The 20,352-nt window shown below is 32.8% G+C and overlaps 1 protein-coding gene and 1 non-coding gene across 2 annotated transcripts; both read right to left on the bottom strand.

The window, feature by feature from the left end:
- Positions 1-8,359: 8,359 nt before the first annotated feature.
- Positions 8,360-8,875, bottom strand: LOC108829243 (uncharacterized). The gene has a single exon (XM_018602906.1). The coding sequence runs from the start codon at positions 8,873-8,875 to the stop codon at positions 8,360-8,362; it is 516 nt and encodes a 171-aa protein (XP_018458408.1).
- A 443-nt stretch (positions 8,876-9,318) lies between these two features.
- TRNAL-UAA (transfer RNA leucine (anticodon UAA)) lies at positions 9,319-9,401 on the bottom strand. Its single transcript has one exon. It is a non-coding gene; the product is annotated as a tRNA-Leu (tRNA).
- Between the last annotated feature and the right edge of the window lie 10,951 nt (positions 9,402-20,352).

The following is a 20,352-nucleotide window of genomic DNA, read 5'->3' as shown; positions in this document are numbered from 1 at the left end:
TGATACTCCTGTTTGGCTCGTTAATATAGCTAGCCCCTTGGAGAGTTAGACTAATAAAGTTTGTTTTCTGGTGCCAAAAAAAAAAAAAATTATATATATATATATATATATAAACCTTTTTAATGACATAGGAGCTTTCCATTACATAAGTAATGAAACTGGAAGTTGGTGAGAAACAGAGTGATGAACACTTTTTTTTTGATAATCCAGTATCCGACCACTAAGAACTAGCCCACCGGGCTTATGTCCATAAAATTACAGGATTTTTAAGCCTCCACTTAAGAATTCCTGATTACGCGAAATGTTCTGGAGGGTGAGAGAAGCCCATGTAAATTCTCTCGTAGCTAATGCGGATCGAACTTAGGACGGGCACTCTAGCCGGAGTGCCTTTACCACTAGGTCAACACGCATTGGTTAGTGATGAACACTTGGTCTCGAAGACTAAGGTGTGGTATCTCCTTCGCCATATTGGAGCCCAATTGTACACATCAACTAAGTGGTTCATAGACCTTGACCGTTTCTAGCTTCTCGAAGTATTATGTAATGCAACCACACAATTTTAAGAAGAAAAAACTTTCTTAATATATGTACGGTGATTTGAGCTTCTTGGGTGAATACCTTATTTAGATATCTAGGTTATTTATAATGTGAGTTCAATACGAACGGCAACAATCTTTCACCCTTTTGCACGTAAAGCAGCCAATCAATTTTACTGTTTCTCATTGATCGGGGAAGCAAATAACAATATCTTTTATAAGAAAATGCTTCATTGTTCTTAAAAGTAAGTCCAATTTAGGGGAGATTATAAATAGTTTGATTACTAACAATAGTTTGATTAAAGTAAGTCCAATTTAGGGGAAAATGCTTCATTATAAGAAAATGCTTCATGTATATATATATATATATATATATATATATATATATATATATATATATATATATATATATATATGTTTCAATTAGTGGCAGATTATAAATAGTTTGACTAATACATATGCTTTTTAATTACTGTTAGTATCAATACAGCACGGTGGTCATGTGGTCCAGCAAATCTTTTCAGGAAAATGGGATTCGAAATAATGACCAACAAGGTTTTAGACTAAGTCTTTCTCCTTTCAAACTAAACATATCGAGCCCAAAATTGAAACCTTTATATAGTTTTGTAATCTTGTTTGGTCTCTCTACTTATTTTTCCTTTTTTTTCTTCTTGGCAGAACGTGACTTTATGGAAGAAAGTTCATGTGATATTGCTTCTTTGTGGTCAGAAAGCTCGTCACACATATTGTTACCTTCATCTTCTATTGTGTGGTCTTACCGGCTTCGGTTCTTGTACCGGAACTTTCCGTACCGAAATGGGGAGCGGTTTACATCCCTTCATTACTTTGCTAAACGCCGTCGGTACACCTAGGTAGAAAATGTTCCAGGAGTTTCTTGCAGCTCAAGTGACGTCTCATTTGACCACACATTAAGTTACATGCATGTTTCTTGTAGGTCACTGCATCTTATGGTATTTTGGATTCTATTCGAGAATGTGATGCCTCTTCAGAACAAAAGCTACCTTCATCGCCTCATCGGTTGAGTGGATTGTTACTGAGAAGCTTTAAGATCTTAAAGCTAAATCCGCAACAAAAAAATCCAAAGAAGCTTCGTTCTAGATTCGTAGATAGTCCCTTTTACAATGCAAACAAAATACCAAAAGCTATTGCAGTTTGGTTTCATCCTAATACTGTTTACTTGGTGTGTTCTGGCAGAATTCATGTGCTGGAACTCGGCGTAGGAATGTATCTGTTCTCTCTGGGATGTTATGACGTGTTATTTGGGGAGAATCATTATTATCTATATCTTTTTGCGCAAGCAATCGCATTCTTCAACGCGGGATTAAGACAAATTGGGACGTTTTTGCCTAACTCTTGAAGGGGAAAAGGAGTTCTCGAGTAACGAAATGCTCGAGGATAGAAATTTTTTTTTTTTTGGCTTCTGTTTTTAAAATTCTTGTTGGTGTGAATAGAGAGATTTGACTTTACGATTGTTACAGAAGCTGTGTGTGTGCTTGTGGAAGATACGAATCCTTATACCAAAGATATAGCAAAGAAGAACATTGTCTTTTGAAAGGATTTTTTTCCAGATTCCTCAAAGGCAAATAGATTATTGATTACTTCTCACAAAAAAAAGCTTTTGTTTCCAATTTATATGAAACTAGTATACCTCCCGTGCTAAAGCACGGATCAATATTTTTTGCCATAAGTTTCAATGAAAATAATTATAATTTTAAAAAATATTATATGAACATTGTCACATAATATTAGACTGTTTACATTAAAACAAAGCGGTTAAAAATATAAAGCAATAATGATGATATTATTATATTATATATATTTTTAGTATTTTTCAAAAAGTACATAAGAAATTATACACCTAAATATATTTAAAATAATTTATTTGATCCACTAACTTTAGTCAATGATTTAATTGCATAATTAAAAATACTTGATTTAACTAAATATAAAGTTGGATGTATTGAATCTATAAATTTACTAATTTTATTTTATTTATAGTTTAAAATAACAATGTTATTAATATTTCATGGTTAATTACCTTTTTTGAAAACACACACAATTAAATAAAATAACCCTAAGTTACTTTTTTGATAGTTTGCTGAAATTTAAGATTTAAATTACGAATTTAGTTTAGTTTAAACCACAAAATTTTGGTTTGAGGTCTCCATGTAGTTGATTAGACTTACAAATTAATTCAAGCAAACATAAAAATGCTCCAAACTTTCCCACTATTAGTTTTGCGTAGGTACGTGTACACTTTATATTATTGACACATGTATCTCCTTAGCAAGTTACAGCATATAACCTTTTTATACAGAGTTGTAATTACCTGGTAGCTCGGTAAAGAGGATGATACCATAAGGCTTAAGCCCCCATGGACATAGAGTAGGACCTGATTGCACCAGAATCAGATGAATGAACATGATCAGTGAAAATAATAAAATTGAATCTGATCATTCAGGTAGAAACAATAACTTTCTTCTTTGATCCAAGATACCTTTACTACCACTATATTCCAGAAGAGACATGCTATTAACCATGTATAGTTCAATAGTTTACTCTGTTAATATTTGACTGGCTCTTCACAGATCCAGTATTTATTGCAGAGGTCTATAAACTTAAAGTACTTCTTTCTCATATATGTCTACAGAAAACTGAAATAATTTGAAAACTTAACAATACAAATATATATGGTATTTTTTACTCCGTTTTTGCCAAAAAGTTCATAAGAACTCATTACACACACCACCCTTAATACCTGCAAATTCTGCATACCTTGCAGCAAAATCTTTAAGGGTCTCGCTTCTCTTAATATCTCCAACATCACCGTGCCAGTTTCGATCTCTTCCCGACGTGACTTTAAACTCAAACGCCACAATCCACCGTATCAATCTGAAAAACTTGTTCATGATGAACTTTTAAGTATTAATCAGAAAAATATAAAATTTTCGAATTGGTGTAGAAAAAAAATAGATATGAAAGAAATTGTGGAGATCAAATTGAAACTTAAAGGGATGAAAGGGTACGTTGTTTTGGTTATTTGATAATAGAAAAGATAAAGACAAACTGCAAAGTTCATGGAGATCATGGTTAGTTTTTTTTTTCCGACTAAAACATGCTTTATTAATTATTGTCAAGACAAATGTAATTATACAAAAAGATGGACAAGATCGGAACAAACTCCAATCCGTCGGAGAAGTAATTGCTTTTTTTGCTAAAAAATCTGCAGGAGCATTGTTCTTGCGATTGACATGAATAAAAAGAACAGACTCGAATCTTGTCTTCCAATCAAGGACCGTATTGACCAAGTGATAACAACGATGACTTATCGCTTCTTGTCTGACATATTTGAGTATATTCAGATTATCACCCTCAAATATAACTTTCCTGTATCCTAAAGAGGAACAGGCTTGCATCGACCAAATTAGTGCCGATAATTCGGATTCCATTACACTAGATCGTCCTTCAAATTTCCCCATACCTGCTTCCAAAAGTAATCCTTGATTATTACGAATAATCCATCCCATTGCCGACGGTTGAGGACCTTCACGATGAGCTGAATCATAATTGCACTTAACCCATCCCCGAGGTGGAGGAACCCATTGATTCATCCTTATTGTATTACTAGTACCTCTATTAGGCGTAGGTACAAGAGGCCCTTGTGTGTAATCCAACCATTCTTTCAAATCCTCTCGAGCTTTTGTAACAATCTCCTCAACTGTGTATTCAATACCATTGAATATTAACTCATTGCGAGACTTCCATAGTCGCCATATTACCCAAAAAGGCAAGTATTTTAGTTCAGTGGGAAGATCTGTACGTGAGGCATAAGAGAAAATAGTATCCAATTTTTGACGGAGGGATACAGTTTCGTCTGTAAGAGAGATAGGCAAACCTGAAAGTCGCCATATTTGTTGAGCATTTGGACAAAGGAAAAAGGCATGTAGACTAGTTTCAGTATCAGAGCAACATCGAGGACATATAGGATCCACAGGAATGTGACAATGGATGAGATTATCTTTCACAGCAATAATACCAGAAGCTATTTTCCAAAAAAGTGTTTAAATTTTGGAGGAATTGATGCAGACCAAATCTTCTTTGTCAAAATTGGATTATCCGCCAATTGAGGGGATACCATCCCAAACTCTCTTGTAGTATTGATATAATGATAACCAGACTTTACTGTATAATTACCATCAGATGTATATGGCCAAATAATTCCATCTGACACCGGAGTAAGAGGAAGATAAGACTTCTGAATAATCGGTATATCAGAATGCTCAATAAGATCTCGAATAACTTCTACATCCCATTGGTTTGATGTTTGATTAATGAGGGTTTTTACCTGCAAGTTTGGGTGCGTATAGGGTAGAAGTTTTGGGGCACGAGGGGGGTTTAAAGGTAACCATTTGTCGGAAATTTTTATTGTATCTCCATTACCGACGCGGTGTTGCATGCCTTGCTCCAAAAGATCCCGGCCATATATTAGAGACTGCCATCCATATGAACTCTGAGAACCTCGTTTTGCCTTCCAGATTGTTGTATTTTTGAAATAACGATGTTTCAGAACACGATAAACTAGACTAGATGGGCGTTGGGAGATTTTCCAAACTTGATTCTCAAGTAAAGCCTGATTAAAATCTTGTAAATTACGAAAACCAAGACCTCCCCTCTGTTTTGAAACTGCTAATCTTTGCCAAGAAAGCCACGACATTTTCCTATTGTGAGGAGTAGAACCCCAGAAAAAACGTGATAGAATCCCATCTATCTCATCAGAGAGAGCCACTGGTAGTTTAAAACAATTCATTGAATACATTGGCATTGCAAGTGCAACTGATTTAATCAAAGTCTCCTTTCCAGCTTGATTAAGATAGCGGTTTTGCCATCCAGTAACAGTTTCGTTTACTCTATCTCTCACATATGTAAACATCTCTTTCTTGTTTCTTCCAAACTGCTCAGGGAGACCTAAGTACTTTCCACCTCCTCCAATATTTGGAATACCCAAAGTCTGTTGAATCAAGTCACGGGTCTGCTGATATACTTTTGTTCCAAAAGTTATAGATGATTTATCTAAGTTTATCATCTGACCGGAGACTGTCTCATAATCTTTAAAAATCTGAAGAAGACACTGACTATTGTTTTGATCAGCCTTGAGGAAAAACAAAGAATCGTCAGCGAATAACAAATGCGATATAGGAGGACCTCCAATGCTCAGTCTAATTGGCTGAATTAGATGGTCTCGCTCCGCTTGTTGAATTAGAGAACTCAAAACATCTGCACAGAGTATGAATAGACTTGGTGACAAAGGATCACCCTGTCGTAAACCTCGTGATCCAGTCATATATCCATAGGGACTACCATTAATGAGAACCGAGAAGGAGACAGACGTAACACACTTCATGATGAGCATTATCCATTTTTCACTAAACCTTTCTTTCTCATTACCTCTTCTAAAAATTTCCACTCGATGCGATCGTAAGCTTTACTTACATCAGTCTTGACAGCCATGTAGTTTTCTGATATCCGTTTACGCACCTTAAGAGAGTGGAAAACCTCATGTGCCAAGAAAATGTTATCAGTAATCTGGCGTCCCGGTATAAACCCTGATTGATTTTCCGATATCACAGCATGTAGAACCGATTTTAGGCGTAAGGATAAGATTTTAGATATAATCTTGTACATTATGTTACAGAGTGCTATCGGTCTAAAGTCTTTCATTGTAGCAGGATGAGAAATCTTTGGTATCAAACAAAGATTTGTGTGATTCAAATCAGGATAGAAAGCGCCGGTATTAAAAAAATGTTGGACTTCCTCGACAACTGCTGGACCAACTATATCCCAATATTGTTGATTGAAACTGGCTGTTAACCCATCTGGTCCGGGAGCTCTCGTAGCACCAATTGAGAAAACACTCTTTCTCACTTCATCTGCTGTGACTTCTCTTATTAAATAAGCATTGCTTTCATCAGACACCACTCGTTGAATATTACTTAGACTTTCTATGATATTCCCTTGTGAGCCACTGCTGAAAATATCTGAGAAATATCGTAATGCTTCCTTTGATATTTTTTGACTTCCAAAAACTTCTATGCCAAGTTGATTCTGAATACTTAAAATCTTGTTTTGTGCCCTTCAATTCTTAGTAGATGCATGGAAAAAACGGGTATTACGATCACCATAATTTAACCATTGAATACGACTCTTATTTCTCCAAAAAGCTTCTTCATCTTTATAAGCTTGTAGTAAATCCTTCCGTAGTTTGTGAATTTCTTGTAAAGAAACTGAAGGGTCCGAATGTGCTTCATCCAGTAATGTAATCAAAGCCTTAATTCTCTTTGCAGAATTTGTATTATTTGCTTTCTTCCATTGTGAAATAGTATGTCGACACTTGCGTATACGATCTGAAACAGAGACTCTGTTTCCTAAGGTGGAAGAGTTCCATCCCTCTTTGACTACTTCCAAAAAACCTTCCCGTTCAATGAGACGATTATCAAAACAAAAAGACTTCTTTCCAAACTCTGTTGTTTTCCTTATTTGAATTATAGCAGGACGATGATCCGACTCAACCATCTCCAAATAAATAATACGTGAAGCCGGATACAGAGCACGCAATTCATCATTACCAAATCCTCTATCAAGCCAACTTTGAATCTTGTGACCCTTTCGATTACCAGACCAAGTCATATTGTTCCCCATATAAGATAGATCTTGCAAACGACAAACTTGAGTCATAAGATTAAAATCAACTAAGCTCCATGGTTCCCGTGTTGGACCCCCAATTTTCTCTTCTGGTTTTAAGATTTCATTGAAATCACCACATAATAACCAAGGACCCGTACGAGTTGTTGACATTCTTTGTAATTTTTCCCAAAAGTGATGACGCAAACCTTGAATAGGATGACCATAGACACAAGTGAAATACATAAGACCATTCTTATTATTAATAACACAATCAAACATACGTTCGTCCATAGCGTTAATAGTAAGATCAACATCCTTATTCCAAAGCAAAGCTAAACCTCCTCATATACCCCAAGGAGAGACACACCTTACATAATCATAACCCAACTGAGCACAAACATCTCGAACAGTATCATCCGAGTTCTTCGTCTCAATCAAAAAGAGTACGTCCGGGGAGAAAGTTGCCTTAATCCCTTTGAGGCGTCGAATTGTCAAGGACCCTTTTAAGCCTCGACAGTTCCAAAATGCTGTATTCATCCTGCCGCCGGTGGCTTCTGGTCCACCGTACCATCTCGATCATTTGTTGGTTCTTGGCGCTTAGGGGAAACTCGAGAAGAGCTTGCCTCCTGATCGTTCGCCATTTGGAACCATTGCCTTCCTTCACACGTTTCAGCCTGTCGTCTCATCTTCTTCGAAACTTGTTCAGAGAATTCCTCAAACATGACACCCTGGCGCGCCTCATAACAAACAGGGTATAGGACAACTTCCGGAGCAGGGCCCGCCTCTGTTTTGCGCTTCTTTGAGGGAGTAGACTCATCTGGAGGAGTGTCTGGTTTGTTGTCAGTCGGTGGAATAGCAGGTTCCACAGATTCCACTGGACGGGGATGCTCTGGGGTAGAGAACCCAGGAGGGGGTCCGTCATCGTCATCATCATCATCATTGTTGTCATCACGGGGATCGTCGTCATTAGGATTGTTGTTGTGGGGACAATCGGTTGCATCATGAGACATCATGCCACAGAGGTTACAGAAACCACGCAACTTCTCGTAACAAATTTTGAGAACCGCAGTGTGGTCGCCAAACCTAAACATTCTTTGAAAATGTAAAGGATTATTAACGTTCTAGAGAATATGAATCCTTACATAGTCAACGTTGTGTGATCCTTCGACTGAGAAATCTGTCTCGATGAATTGGCCTAAGACATGACCGATACGAGTGACCACACGTTGCGTCAGATATTGAGGAGGGATGCCACAAACTTGGATCCAGAAAGTCATGTACTCCAAGCCATCATCAACATGATTAGGAAACCAACGCTGAAGCGACACCATCCATTCATTGAAAGACCAAGGTCCTCGACGAAGAACCGAAAGAAGAGATTCTTCAGAAGGAAACAGGAATTGAACACGGTGGTGTTCGATGACACGTCCAGCAACTTCGTCAGCCACACCCCATAGTCTTGGCAACGCTGACAACATTTCTCGCAAGTTCTGTTTCCTTGGATTCAGGGGCTTACCGACCAAAGCATATCGGTTCTCTTCAATTGCTGCTGCACATATGTCATGTGGGAGATCAACAACATCATCTTCAATTCCTAAAGTGATTTCTTGTAACTGTTTTCTTATTCGATCAGACATGATTAGAATGAACAAAGGAAAAGTCCCTTTACTCTGAATTTTAAACAGAGACACAAACCACTTATATAGAAAAACTAAGTTGACGGTTATGGAACCAGTAACCGTCAAACCGTTAATCCACTGTGGACATAACCGTCGATCATCAACGCCGACGACACAAACTCTCCGGGAAGAGACTGAAACCGTTACAAATGTAACGTTGTAACTTTTGGCGAGATCGCCTTTTTTTGCACTCGCTCTTGCTCTCAAACATTTTTTGGAGATTATGGTTAGTTAACGTGGATGAATTGCCTGAAAAAAAAGAAGTTAACGTGAATTGAAATTTTGGGATAAAATTTTTTTAAAAAGAATTTCCATTTGTCAAGATTTTAGTGGAGAACCGCATATTAGTGTAACTGTGTAAGTCTTTTCTGGGATCTATTACAAATAGAAAACAAAAAATATGCAGGCTGTGGGGTTCGAACCCACGCGCACTTATGTGCAGAAGAACTTAAGTCTTCCCCCTTAACCACTCGGGCAAACCTGCTAATTGATATAATGTTTTAAACTTTTATCTTATATTAAAATCATTACATCATATCTATTATGATGTATTCTGTACTAGACTGGGCCTAAGTGTTATCCACTTTCTCTACTCAACACTTTCTCTGGACCCATTGGACTCCATATTTGATCGAGAAAAGGCCCCAAAATACTTAATATTAAATCCACCATATTAGAACTAACCACAAAAGGTTTAGCAAAGTTTGTCTACCATGACAGTTAGGAAAAAACGACAACAATTAAACTGGTCCACTCGCAAATTATAGTTCATACTTAGCTTATTTTAAACTGCAGACTGTAGTGTTAATTTTATTTCTCTTTTAGACTGTAGTGTTAATTCTTCATCAAATTAAAATTAAGTTGATTGTTTTTGGTGCTATTATATTCTAAGTCTTTGAAAATAATCTTGGTTGCTTGTAGGTTTGAAATATACCTTGGCTATGTGAAGTTAGGTTCTGCCTCTTGGCATTTTTGTATCTTCTGCTTTTCTCGACTATTGATAACTTTGATTTCTCTAATTTTTGTTTCTTTTCCTGCTTTTAGATTCTTATAACCTTGTTAAGTTTTTCAATCGTGTGTTGAGTGTGTACACTGCAATGACCATACCTTTGAGGCTTCTATTCATTCATTGCTTTCTAATGAAAGGACTTATAGAGCTTTAGCACATTTTTGCTGCAAGATAGATAAATATCATCATTCATCCATGTTCTGTCTCCAGAGACAAATGTATGGGGCCCATTAATTTATTGAAGTCTTGTGAGCTACTTTTATTGTTGTTAATTTGTTTTGTTTTGTTTTTTTTTTTGAACGGATAACCAAATTAATTTGAATTCTTTGGAACATGAGAAATGTAAAAGGTTCTGGGAGGCATTTTAAGGAAATAACAAAATTAAATTTTATATACTTTTCTCTTTATTTTAATATGAGAGTGAATACTAAATAATAATAATTAATTAAATCCTATTAAACTGCACAGCTTTAAATAGTTTTATAAACAAAAATATATTTCACTCTACTTAAAAGTTACATAGTAAATAAAAAATTAAGAGATTTGTTTCCAATTTTTTTTGTTATTCAGTTTTTATGTTTGTTTGTTTAACATCAATTTTCATAAAGTATACTTACAATCAAATATATCACATGTATGGTTTGGCGGATGATTTAATACAAAAAATATAAGATCTACTTCCTTAAGTTGATATAGTTTTTTTTTTGCCATCTATGATATTTCATTTCACCAAAAAATTGTTACAAAGCTTCCAACATAACCCCAAAAACACTAGGTATTTCCAATCAAACTGATCTAGAATAAGATCCCTTTCAGAAAACATTTGCGCACCATCTAGGTTGCCCTCTAGCGACATAAGATTGATACCTAAGATCCATCACCGCACTAGTAGCTATTAGCCGTGCTCCTTTGTTTGCATCATACGTCTCCAGTAGCACCCACCACTCCTAAAAGTTCCTTAGCAGATGTCTAATTTCCAACACTTAAAAAAATTCCATAGATACTAATCTTTGGGGATCTACAAGACATAGAGATTGATCTTCAATCATGGACCATGTTTCTGATGACGGCACGCAAACATTTCTGTTCTTTCATCGGTAAGCTAATGCATACACAGAACATCATCTATAAGCTGCTTCTCAGTTAAGTTAATGGCTAGTGATCGTCGACCAACTAATACTGATATATTTAAGAATCGGTAAAGCATCACTACTGAAAGGACCTTTATTCAGTAAAACAAAAACAAACTTTTAGGAAAAATAAGCGACAAGAAATTCGTCAGCATTGTCACCATTTGCTCGGATGTGAATTGATCATTTGTTTTTGAGAAAATCATCTTGATCCTAGCAAACTGAGAGAGAGAAAATTTGAAATCATCAGACACATCCAAAATAACATATCACCAACCGCCATAGAGCAAAAAAGTCCCAGTTCATGAATGAGACAGCTTCATAACTGAGGCTTACCTCTCAGATAGTGATCTAGACAAGGGTTAGAATTCTAACACCAAAACAGTAACAAACCAATCTCCATCTCTTAATTTTCCTAACAATCGAGAATTAGGACGAAATAATTGAGGATTACACTATGATTTGATGATTACACTATGTTTTTTAGAAACCTCACGACGAACAATTGATTTCTTGGGATGATGGATTTTTATTATGAAGGTTAAAAATCACTGAGGAAGCTCAATAGAAAAAAATAGTTAGCTTATGTGTACAAAAAAATGAACACATTGGTTCCTGCATTTTTTCTTATTTATTGACATGTCACCTTTTTGTCGTCTATCTCAGAGCTCTTTCAGAGCAGAACCTTAATCTGGCGACATTAGATAAACTCGGCCATATGGACATTTTTGATGGCCCGTAAGACATGTACATAAATAAAAATAAATACGACCTAGTGTAAAATGAAAGAACTTAATCACAGTAGTATGTATTGAATTATGTGGAAACTAACCCGAAACTTTTCATGAGCTTGGTTGTCGTAACTATTCACAATTGTTTCTCTCTTGGATGGTTGCAAGGAAATCATAGTAACATTGTCATTTCAATATTTGAGAACTGAATAAAACAAAATATGGTGCTTTCATGGTGGTGAATTTGTAGGCTTATAGACTTGGAAACTTAGCATATGATCATGCAATGTCAAAATGTCTGTTGATTTCATGGTTATATTCACAAAGCTTCAAAGGTTTGACATTAAAAATGTTAGACTATGACTCTTAAGTTTTGGAATGTTCAAATAAGACTCAGTCGTTTTTTGTCATCAAGTAGGCATGGGCATTTTAACCTGGACCCGAAGACTCAACCCAGAACCCACCCGAAAATACCCAAACTGGAACCGATCCGAACGTTTAGAAGTACCTGTTGGGTCCAAAATTTTCCTACTCAAATAGACCCGGATCCGAAAAGAACCGACCTGAATAACCTGTTAAGTTAAATCAATTGATTTCAATCGTTTAAATCAGTTGTTTTAATTGTTTAAAATCAATTGATTTCAATCGTTTAAACAATTGATTTAATTGTTTAAAATCTATTGATTTTAGTCGTTTAAAGAATTTTTTTAAATCAATTGATTTCAATCGTTTGATTTCAATCTTTTAAATCAATTGTTTAAATCAATTGATTTCAATCGTTTAAATCAATTGATTTCAATCGTTTAAATCAATTGTTTTAATTGTTTAAAATCAATTGATTTCAATCTTTTAAATCAATTGATTTTAAACAATTAAAACAATTTATTTAAACGATTGAAATCAATTGACTTTAAACAATTAAGACAATTGATTTAAACGATTGAAATCAAATGATTGAAATCAACTGATTTAAACAATTGATTTAAACGATTGAAATCAGTTGATTTTAAACAATTAAAACAATTGATTTAAACTATTGAAATCAATTGCTTTAAACAATTAAAACAATTGATTTAAACAATTGAAATCAAATGATTTAACAGATTGATATCGATTGATTGAAATCAATTGGCTGAAATCAATTGGTTTAAACGATTGAAATCAATTGATGTTAATATAAACGATTGAAATCAATTGTTTTAATTGATGTTAATATTAACATCACTTTAAAAACTTGATGTAAATGTTAGTGTCATTTTATACAGTTGATATATATTAGTATCATGTAAATATTTGATATTTTAAAATAAAATGATCTAAAGTTAGTGATGTATTTATTTTGCATCACTTTTGACTAATACAAAACTAAAAAATAAATGATGTTAAATTACCTTTTTGTAGTGGGATTAGAAATCTTGAATGAGACAATAGAAATTAATAGAAAGCAATACTTTTCAAATATATTACATACTTAATTTAATATTTTCTCCTGAAAACAAAGCCAACAAGATTATATACAAACCGAAGCAAAAAGATCGTTTAAAGTGCTCCCTAAACCACTAGAATTAAATACTTAAGTTAGTGCAATCAAGCTATGATCATTTACAAAGAGACACTAACTGTTTATTTATTTCTAAACATTGAATGTTCAAAGAAGAACATCTAAGAGACACGAAAGAAGACATAAACCAAACGAATTTAAGAAAAACATGAACAACAAACAAAAGATCAATTAATGTATTTTATAAATTTCGAAGCATGTTTATTACAGAAATCAAAAGGGAGAAGAAGATATATTTGACTAACTTACTCAGAGATGGATGAATGTCTTGAACAAATAGCAAAGAAGAACAAATATACTTATCAAGGGAAGTTGCAAAAATTCAACTCAAAGGACATGTAATAATTCAACCAACCCACCGCATTCGTGTTCTTCAACCCACCCACATCCACTCATGTAATAACTCATTAGTTAAAAATTTATTATTTATTTTCTTTTTACTTTTTTTAAAAATAAAAACAACTCTAACTGAATATGTGATATGTATTCTTTTGTTTGTAATTGTTCGACTATTTTGAATCTATATATAACAGTACAATTTTTGTTCAAAAAAAATAAAATATATAGTACAATACCTTTCTACACATGTAAGCTGTTCTGTAATCTCATCTTTTGTTTGTAATTCAACTCATTTGCATGTCTTATTGATTATGTGTTCATTTTTGTTTTCGGAAATACTGGAATGACAAAGAACAAAGAAAAAACTACATAGGTAAAGTTGAGAATCTGCTCTGTGGTTGTTAGAGAACAAAACTGTAAATAGTCTTTTTGTCATCTATGAAAATATTGCATTTAACCAAAGATGAGGCACAATTGTTACAAACCTTGATAAAAAAGTCGCGTGATATTTACGAGGCGGAGAGTAAATGCATAAGAGGTAAAAGTGTAAATACCAAAAAGCCATACTATCCACTTTCAAACTAAACTTTCTTAACCCCCTCCTGCCTGCTTAGAACATAAACATGAGAGTCTTTTGAAATCCGACCTTGATCTGCAGTTGAACCGGTAAACCCGATGATCTAAGATAAATTCGGTTTAGATTTTGTGAAAAAAACAATATTTAAATATCTAATAAAACTCGTAAAACCCCAGTAAAACTCAGAATCCGGTAACCGGTTGAACCAATATAATTTTTACTTATTATTTTTATAGTTTTTACTTGAAAAAAAATGAAGAGAAAATGGTAGAGATGACCAAATTAGTTGATTTTATTTAGTGTTAATTTATTTTTGTTATCGAAAATTTATTAATGATATTTTATTTTTGGTTTCTTTTAGATTTGAAGTTTAATTTTATCATTCAGGTTAAAAATTTAAATATTTATAAAATTTTAACTTTTGATATTTTTGTTAGATGTTACAATTCATAACTTATTACAAAAAAATATTTAAATAGTCTAAACTATTTTTTGATATTTTGTGTGTCAAATGAAAATAAAATATAAAAACTAAAATTAAGTATTTTTAAATATCCAAACTATTATTTTATGTTTTATAAAATATTTAGTAAATACTTAAATTTAGTTTCTAGATATTTATTTATTAACCCACGGTTCACCCGATGATCCAGTGACCCGAAACGTCATCCGATTCAGTGTTAGGGTTAGATTTAAAAACATTGCCTCAGACAAGAACCTTAACCACCAAGAAAGAACGCTTCCAAACATATAATCTCTCAGATAGAGTCCTAGCCGCCGTGAAAGAACGAAAGATATGGATAAGGGCGGAAAAAACAGAAAGGAAGTGTACCCACCATCGAATATCTTGTTCAAACTTCAACTTCCCCGCAGTAGAATCTGCTTTGTTTGGTTGTGTGGGAGAATACAAATGTCGTAGTAACAGTCGAGTCAAGAGATAAAGCGTCCTAGTCTCTTGATAGTTTATAGTATTATTAAGCATCTCCAACTCCACTCTATTTTCTACACTAAAGTCTATTATACAATATCTTTTTTCCAATTCCACTTTAAAATAGTGTAATTACTCAATATTTGGAATAACTCTATTTCTTATTCTATTATAGAGTGGAACTTTTTATTTATACTTTAGTTCTTTTATTTTCAATCTTTTTATTTTGTAACTATTTATTTAATTTAATTATTTTAACAACAGATAATTATGTTTAAAACAATATATATATATATATATATATATATATGTTTAAAATTTATTATTATTAGGCAAAGAAAACAAGCACTAAAATTTAAAATAATTTTATAAGATAATAAAAAAATCATTTCACAATCTGAAATTCGTTAATGATCATTTGTGGAAAAGATATACTAATGGGAATGTTTAAGTTTAAATGTATTATGTTATTAGTATAATGTAATGTAATTTTTAATATAATAAATGTTTGATATTGATATAATTTATAAAAAAAATTGTGAAAAAAAATAAAGGGGATCAATTTGTAAGTTTTGTAATAAAAGGTATTAGTCATAAAATTAAAAAATATATATATTTAAAAACATTCTTTTTAGAGTCAGATATAGAATAAACCATTGGAGATACACTTTACTTTATTTTAGAGTGAAAACTATTGTAAAATAGAGTAAACCATTAAACGTGTAGATACAGCTTCATGTCTACAATTTCGTATGGTTTAATAATGGTTCGGTTTGGTAAATTGATGCTTGGCTAGTTGGGCCGATTCGAAACTTGTCTGTTTCTGTAAATAAAATCATGCAAAAGCCCATAACTTTCAATACCTAGGCTATAGTTAACTTTCATGAGCAAGAAAATTTTTTTAATGACAAACGAAAATAAAATGGTGAAATAAAATCTTCAGATGACATGTTAATCAGAGCTGAAGCCCACAGTCCAAGACCGTCTGGCCTTAAAAATTATCGGGCTTAAGTTTAGTTTTATAACTCCAAAAAAATTGGATGTTTCGGGTTAAGTCCTTTTGGAATATTATCATTTTTCCAATGAATATTAATGTATTATATTAATATTTTTGATCCAAACTCTAACAAAACAAATATGAAAGTCGTTAATGCACCTTATTGTTTGATCATTACAAATGTTACATTTTAAATTTTGCAAATGTATTTTCTTCTTTTATAACTTGGTTTTTTCAACATACAAAGTCTGAAACATTTGATCCTATTTATCATAATTGCTTTTACTTATATGTTTAATTTAAATTTATATTTGATTATTTAAATCTTATTAAATTTGGTTAGTTTATAATATGTTTTTAAAGCATAGGAAAAAATAAAACATTTTGATAAAGAAGAAAAGTATGAAGTCACTTTATATTTTTTTTTAAAAAAATTGAAACTGGTTTTTTATGAAAATTCACATGCATTAAAACAATAGAAGAGATGCTGACAAATTATTTTTCGAAAATTCCAAAAAGCTCGAAAAATCCTATAGCTCCTATAAGAGCCGAACCGGATTTTGAATTATATGCCCAAATTTTTTTCGGGCCGGACCGGACCGAACTCAAATATTTATGGTTTTAGTGGGTGTGGACCGGGCGGAGTCGGACCTGCCCAAATTGACAACCCTAGATGAATGTGTGACTTATTTTGGAGAAACTAAATCCAAACGTTGGTTGTCAAAAACGGTGATCCAGACTTGGACGTTATAGTGCAAACATGCCTTATCGCTCACTCTAGCTGTAGTATGTGTCTGTGATTCCATATTTCAAGCTCCATAGCATTAACATTGCAATCTGGTTCATTCCCTGCTGCTGAACAGAGCAAATTTAGAGCATAAAATTCTTGTTCTCTTTCCACAATCACAACAAAACCACAACCAGGCTGTGATAGCAACAAATTCACTACCCATATATATATGTGAATGTGAGTCTGTCAGCTTGCGCACCAATGCTACCACAGAAGACAAAACCAAGGCAATTGATAGGAAAGAATCTCTGAAATGACCATTGTACGCTAGTTTAATCAAACTGATCCAGGATGCTAAGCATGAACAATTTTCCACTGCATTTTTGGGAGGTTATAACGAGCGTTAGTTGATTGTCATATTTTTGCTCCATGAATGGGTTAAGCCCCATATATCTGTCAGAACCAAGTTTCAAATGCAACCAACTTTCATGGTTCTCCTTTCTCATCTTTATCGCTTGTTTTCCAAAATTAAGCAGCTCCTTGGGATGCACACAGTGAACTACCCATTAGAAGTGAGTCTGATCGAACTTCTTCATGTTTGTATTTAAACATCCAAGACTTTGAAATCTTCAGCTGCGTATTCTCATGAACATAATGAATGTATGGTTTCTCGTCTTGATAAGCAACCAACACAATCCTGCTTTAATCCGACGGCAACACATCTAAAAGAAAACTTGAATGTGAATGAATATAAATGGTTCCTTGTTTTAGTGGGACAATGTATTTAAACATTGCTTTCCACTGTTTCGAAATACAACTCTACTTCATTCTGAATCGGTTTGTCCTCTTCTGTATTGGATTGTAACTCCTCCCACGAGTTTTTGTACTGTATTGGACAGTTTATCCTTCTCCATCTTCAGGTGCATCGACTCTGTTTTGAAAGTCAATATATCACGCACTTTGTAGTCAGAAGGAGTAGACTGAACACAAGGTGTTTGTTCATCACTCACATCCATCTCCGAATGTAATGCAAGAAATATGGGAGGGACACAGAGCTTCTGTTACATAATTATCACTCCCCACCGTTGCGCCAAAATTTTCCAACATTGTCGTTAGGGCCAGATTCAAGAATATAGATATTGGAATCTGTTTCTTGACAAAATACAAGGCTAACAATTTCTAGTTTTCTGGTGATCTTTCAGGCCGAACCGGTGGTTTTCGTCGCCGGATTAATATCTTGTTGTAAAGCTTGCAATGAGTATCTGGTATATTCATATGTCAAAAACAAATAAAAATCTATTCTATTAAATTTGCAGTGTGACCTATTGATACATGTTAAATCCAATTATTTACAATCTACTTTTTGAAATAATTAACTACCAATATTTAACATATGTAATATAACGTGGCTATGATATTTTATAACTTCTCCTCCCATTTACTTCCTACAATTTAGGGATATACTATTTTGAATAGAAAAAAAAAATAACGTACACATCTATTATATGCTTTGATTTCCACATATCTGATACCATCTTTTATATATATTATCAATAACAATTAATAACATTTATATTCATAGTATCAAGAACTGTGCTTACAAATAAATACATAACTATGCCAACTTTAAATATCGGATTGTTTGAATAAAAATATAGAACAATTCAAATAATTTTAAATTTATGGATAAAAATTGTTTCTGGGTCATTTTGTTTATAAATAATATTTTTAGTACGTAATTTAGTTATTTAGAAATTAAATATAATTAATGTATGTGGGTATATAATTTTATTTTAAAATTTTGGATATCAAGTTTCATAACTATACATTTTTGCTATATGCATTTCAGAAATTATTTTTAAACTTTGTTCATAGATATTACAATATATTATATTTTCTTATTAGTTACCTAATATAATTAGTCAAGAATATTTGTATTCAAAAAATCCGATTTGGAATCGACCCGAAAATCGAAATTTCATACTCTATTAAACATGTTTATATATTCGAAACAGAAAACCAATTATACTCAATCCGCACCAAAAACCGAACAAATGTTTTCAAAAATATTTGAAAATTTTGTTTTTAATATTCTGTTAATCATATATATATATATATATATATATATATATATATATATTAAGAAAATCATATTTAAAAATAATTTTTAATCAAAATAAAAAAATATCAATACTATTAAATTTGGAACATGTCCACTTAATGTTAGTTGAGTCCAACTAAAAAAGATATATATAACTGCTTATATGCCCATATAAATATAACTACTTAACCTTTAACCTTATTTAGAAAAGAAAATACGCCAACTCGAAAAGACTACTATTTTTAAGAATACGCAGATAATAAATGGCTGGTCAAATAAACAGTTATACAACCTTTTTCAAAAGAGTCCGAACTGACATGTGGCAGTTTGTTGAATGGACGATATTTTGTTGTTTGTCGCTGGTTACAGTTTGAATTTTATAAAAATCATATTTCTTAAAAATACTAAACAAAAAATATATCCGTCCTTTTAAATACTTTTTAAAAAATACAGGAATTTAAAAATAATAATTTAAAATTTAAATCATTTATAAGTTTTTATTATAAATATATTTTTATAATAATTAAATTAAATTATGATTTTTAAAATATATATAACCCGCAGATAACTATTAAAATTAAGCGGAGCGGGTACCAAATTATTTGTTTGCGGATTGTGCGGGTCATATTTTTAACCAAAATAAAACTGAAAATCCGCGGGTTGGGGGTCAGCGGGCGAATTCAACCCGTAATCCAGCCTTAGCCTTGCGTATACCGGATCAATTTTAAATTGCTATTATTTAATAAATATATTTTGATTAAAATTTATACACAAATATGATAACAAAAACAGATACAAATATAATCAGAAAGAAAAAACAAATATCAAAAATTAAATTTCAAACAAAAAATATACCCACCTTTTTAAGGGCGGGTCAAAATCTAGTTGATTGATAAATGAAGAGATGAAGTTGGTAACTCAGTGTTATAAATAACACTGTAACTCAGCAAAAGACAAAAATGTCAAACTCCCACATCAGGTAACTTAGGCAACTCTTAGCAGTATAAATGTGATGATATTATCATATCAGAGAAAGTAGAACGGAGGAATTCCGTTCGGCTTGATCTTGAAAGGATGCGGCCACTATAAAATATTCTTTTAGGCCAACATTAATTTCGAATTTATTGGCAAATTGGACAATTTGCTAACAAAGACAAAATGCATTTTGTTTTCGAAATGACAAATAGTTGTCTAACAAAAAAATGTCACACAGTTTATCTTCTTCTCAAAATATTTAAACGAGAAAAGAAAGAAACTTGGGAATAAGTTTTCGTAATTCACATTTCCGTGATTTCCGCGAAATATCTGCCAACATATACACGTTCTACAACC

This window comes from Raphanus sativus, chromosome 2, assembly GCF_000801105.2.
Source record: "Raphanus sativus cultivar WK10039 chromosome 2, ASM80110v3, whole genome shotgun sequence".
Lineage (NCBI taxonomy): Eukaryota > Viridiplantae > Streptophyta > Magnoliopsida > Brassicales > Brassicaceae > Raphanus > Raphanus sativus.
This window is presented reverse-complemented; position numbering and strand designations above follow the sequence as displayed.

Bases quoted from the DNA above. Each gene is read 5' to 3' on its own strand.
- LOC108829243 (XM_018602906.1), bottom strand. From the start codon at position 8,875: ATGTCTGATCGAATAAGAAAACAGTTACAAGAAATCACTTTAGGAATT.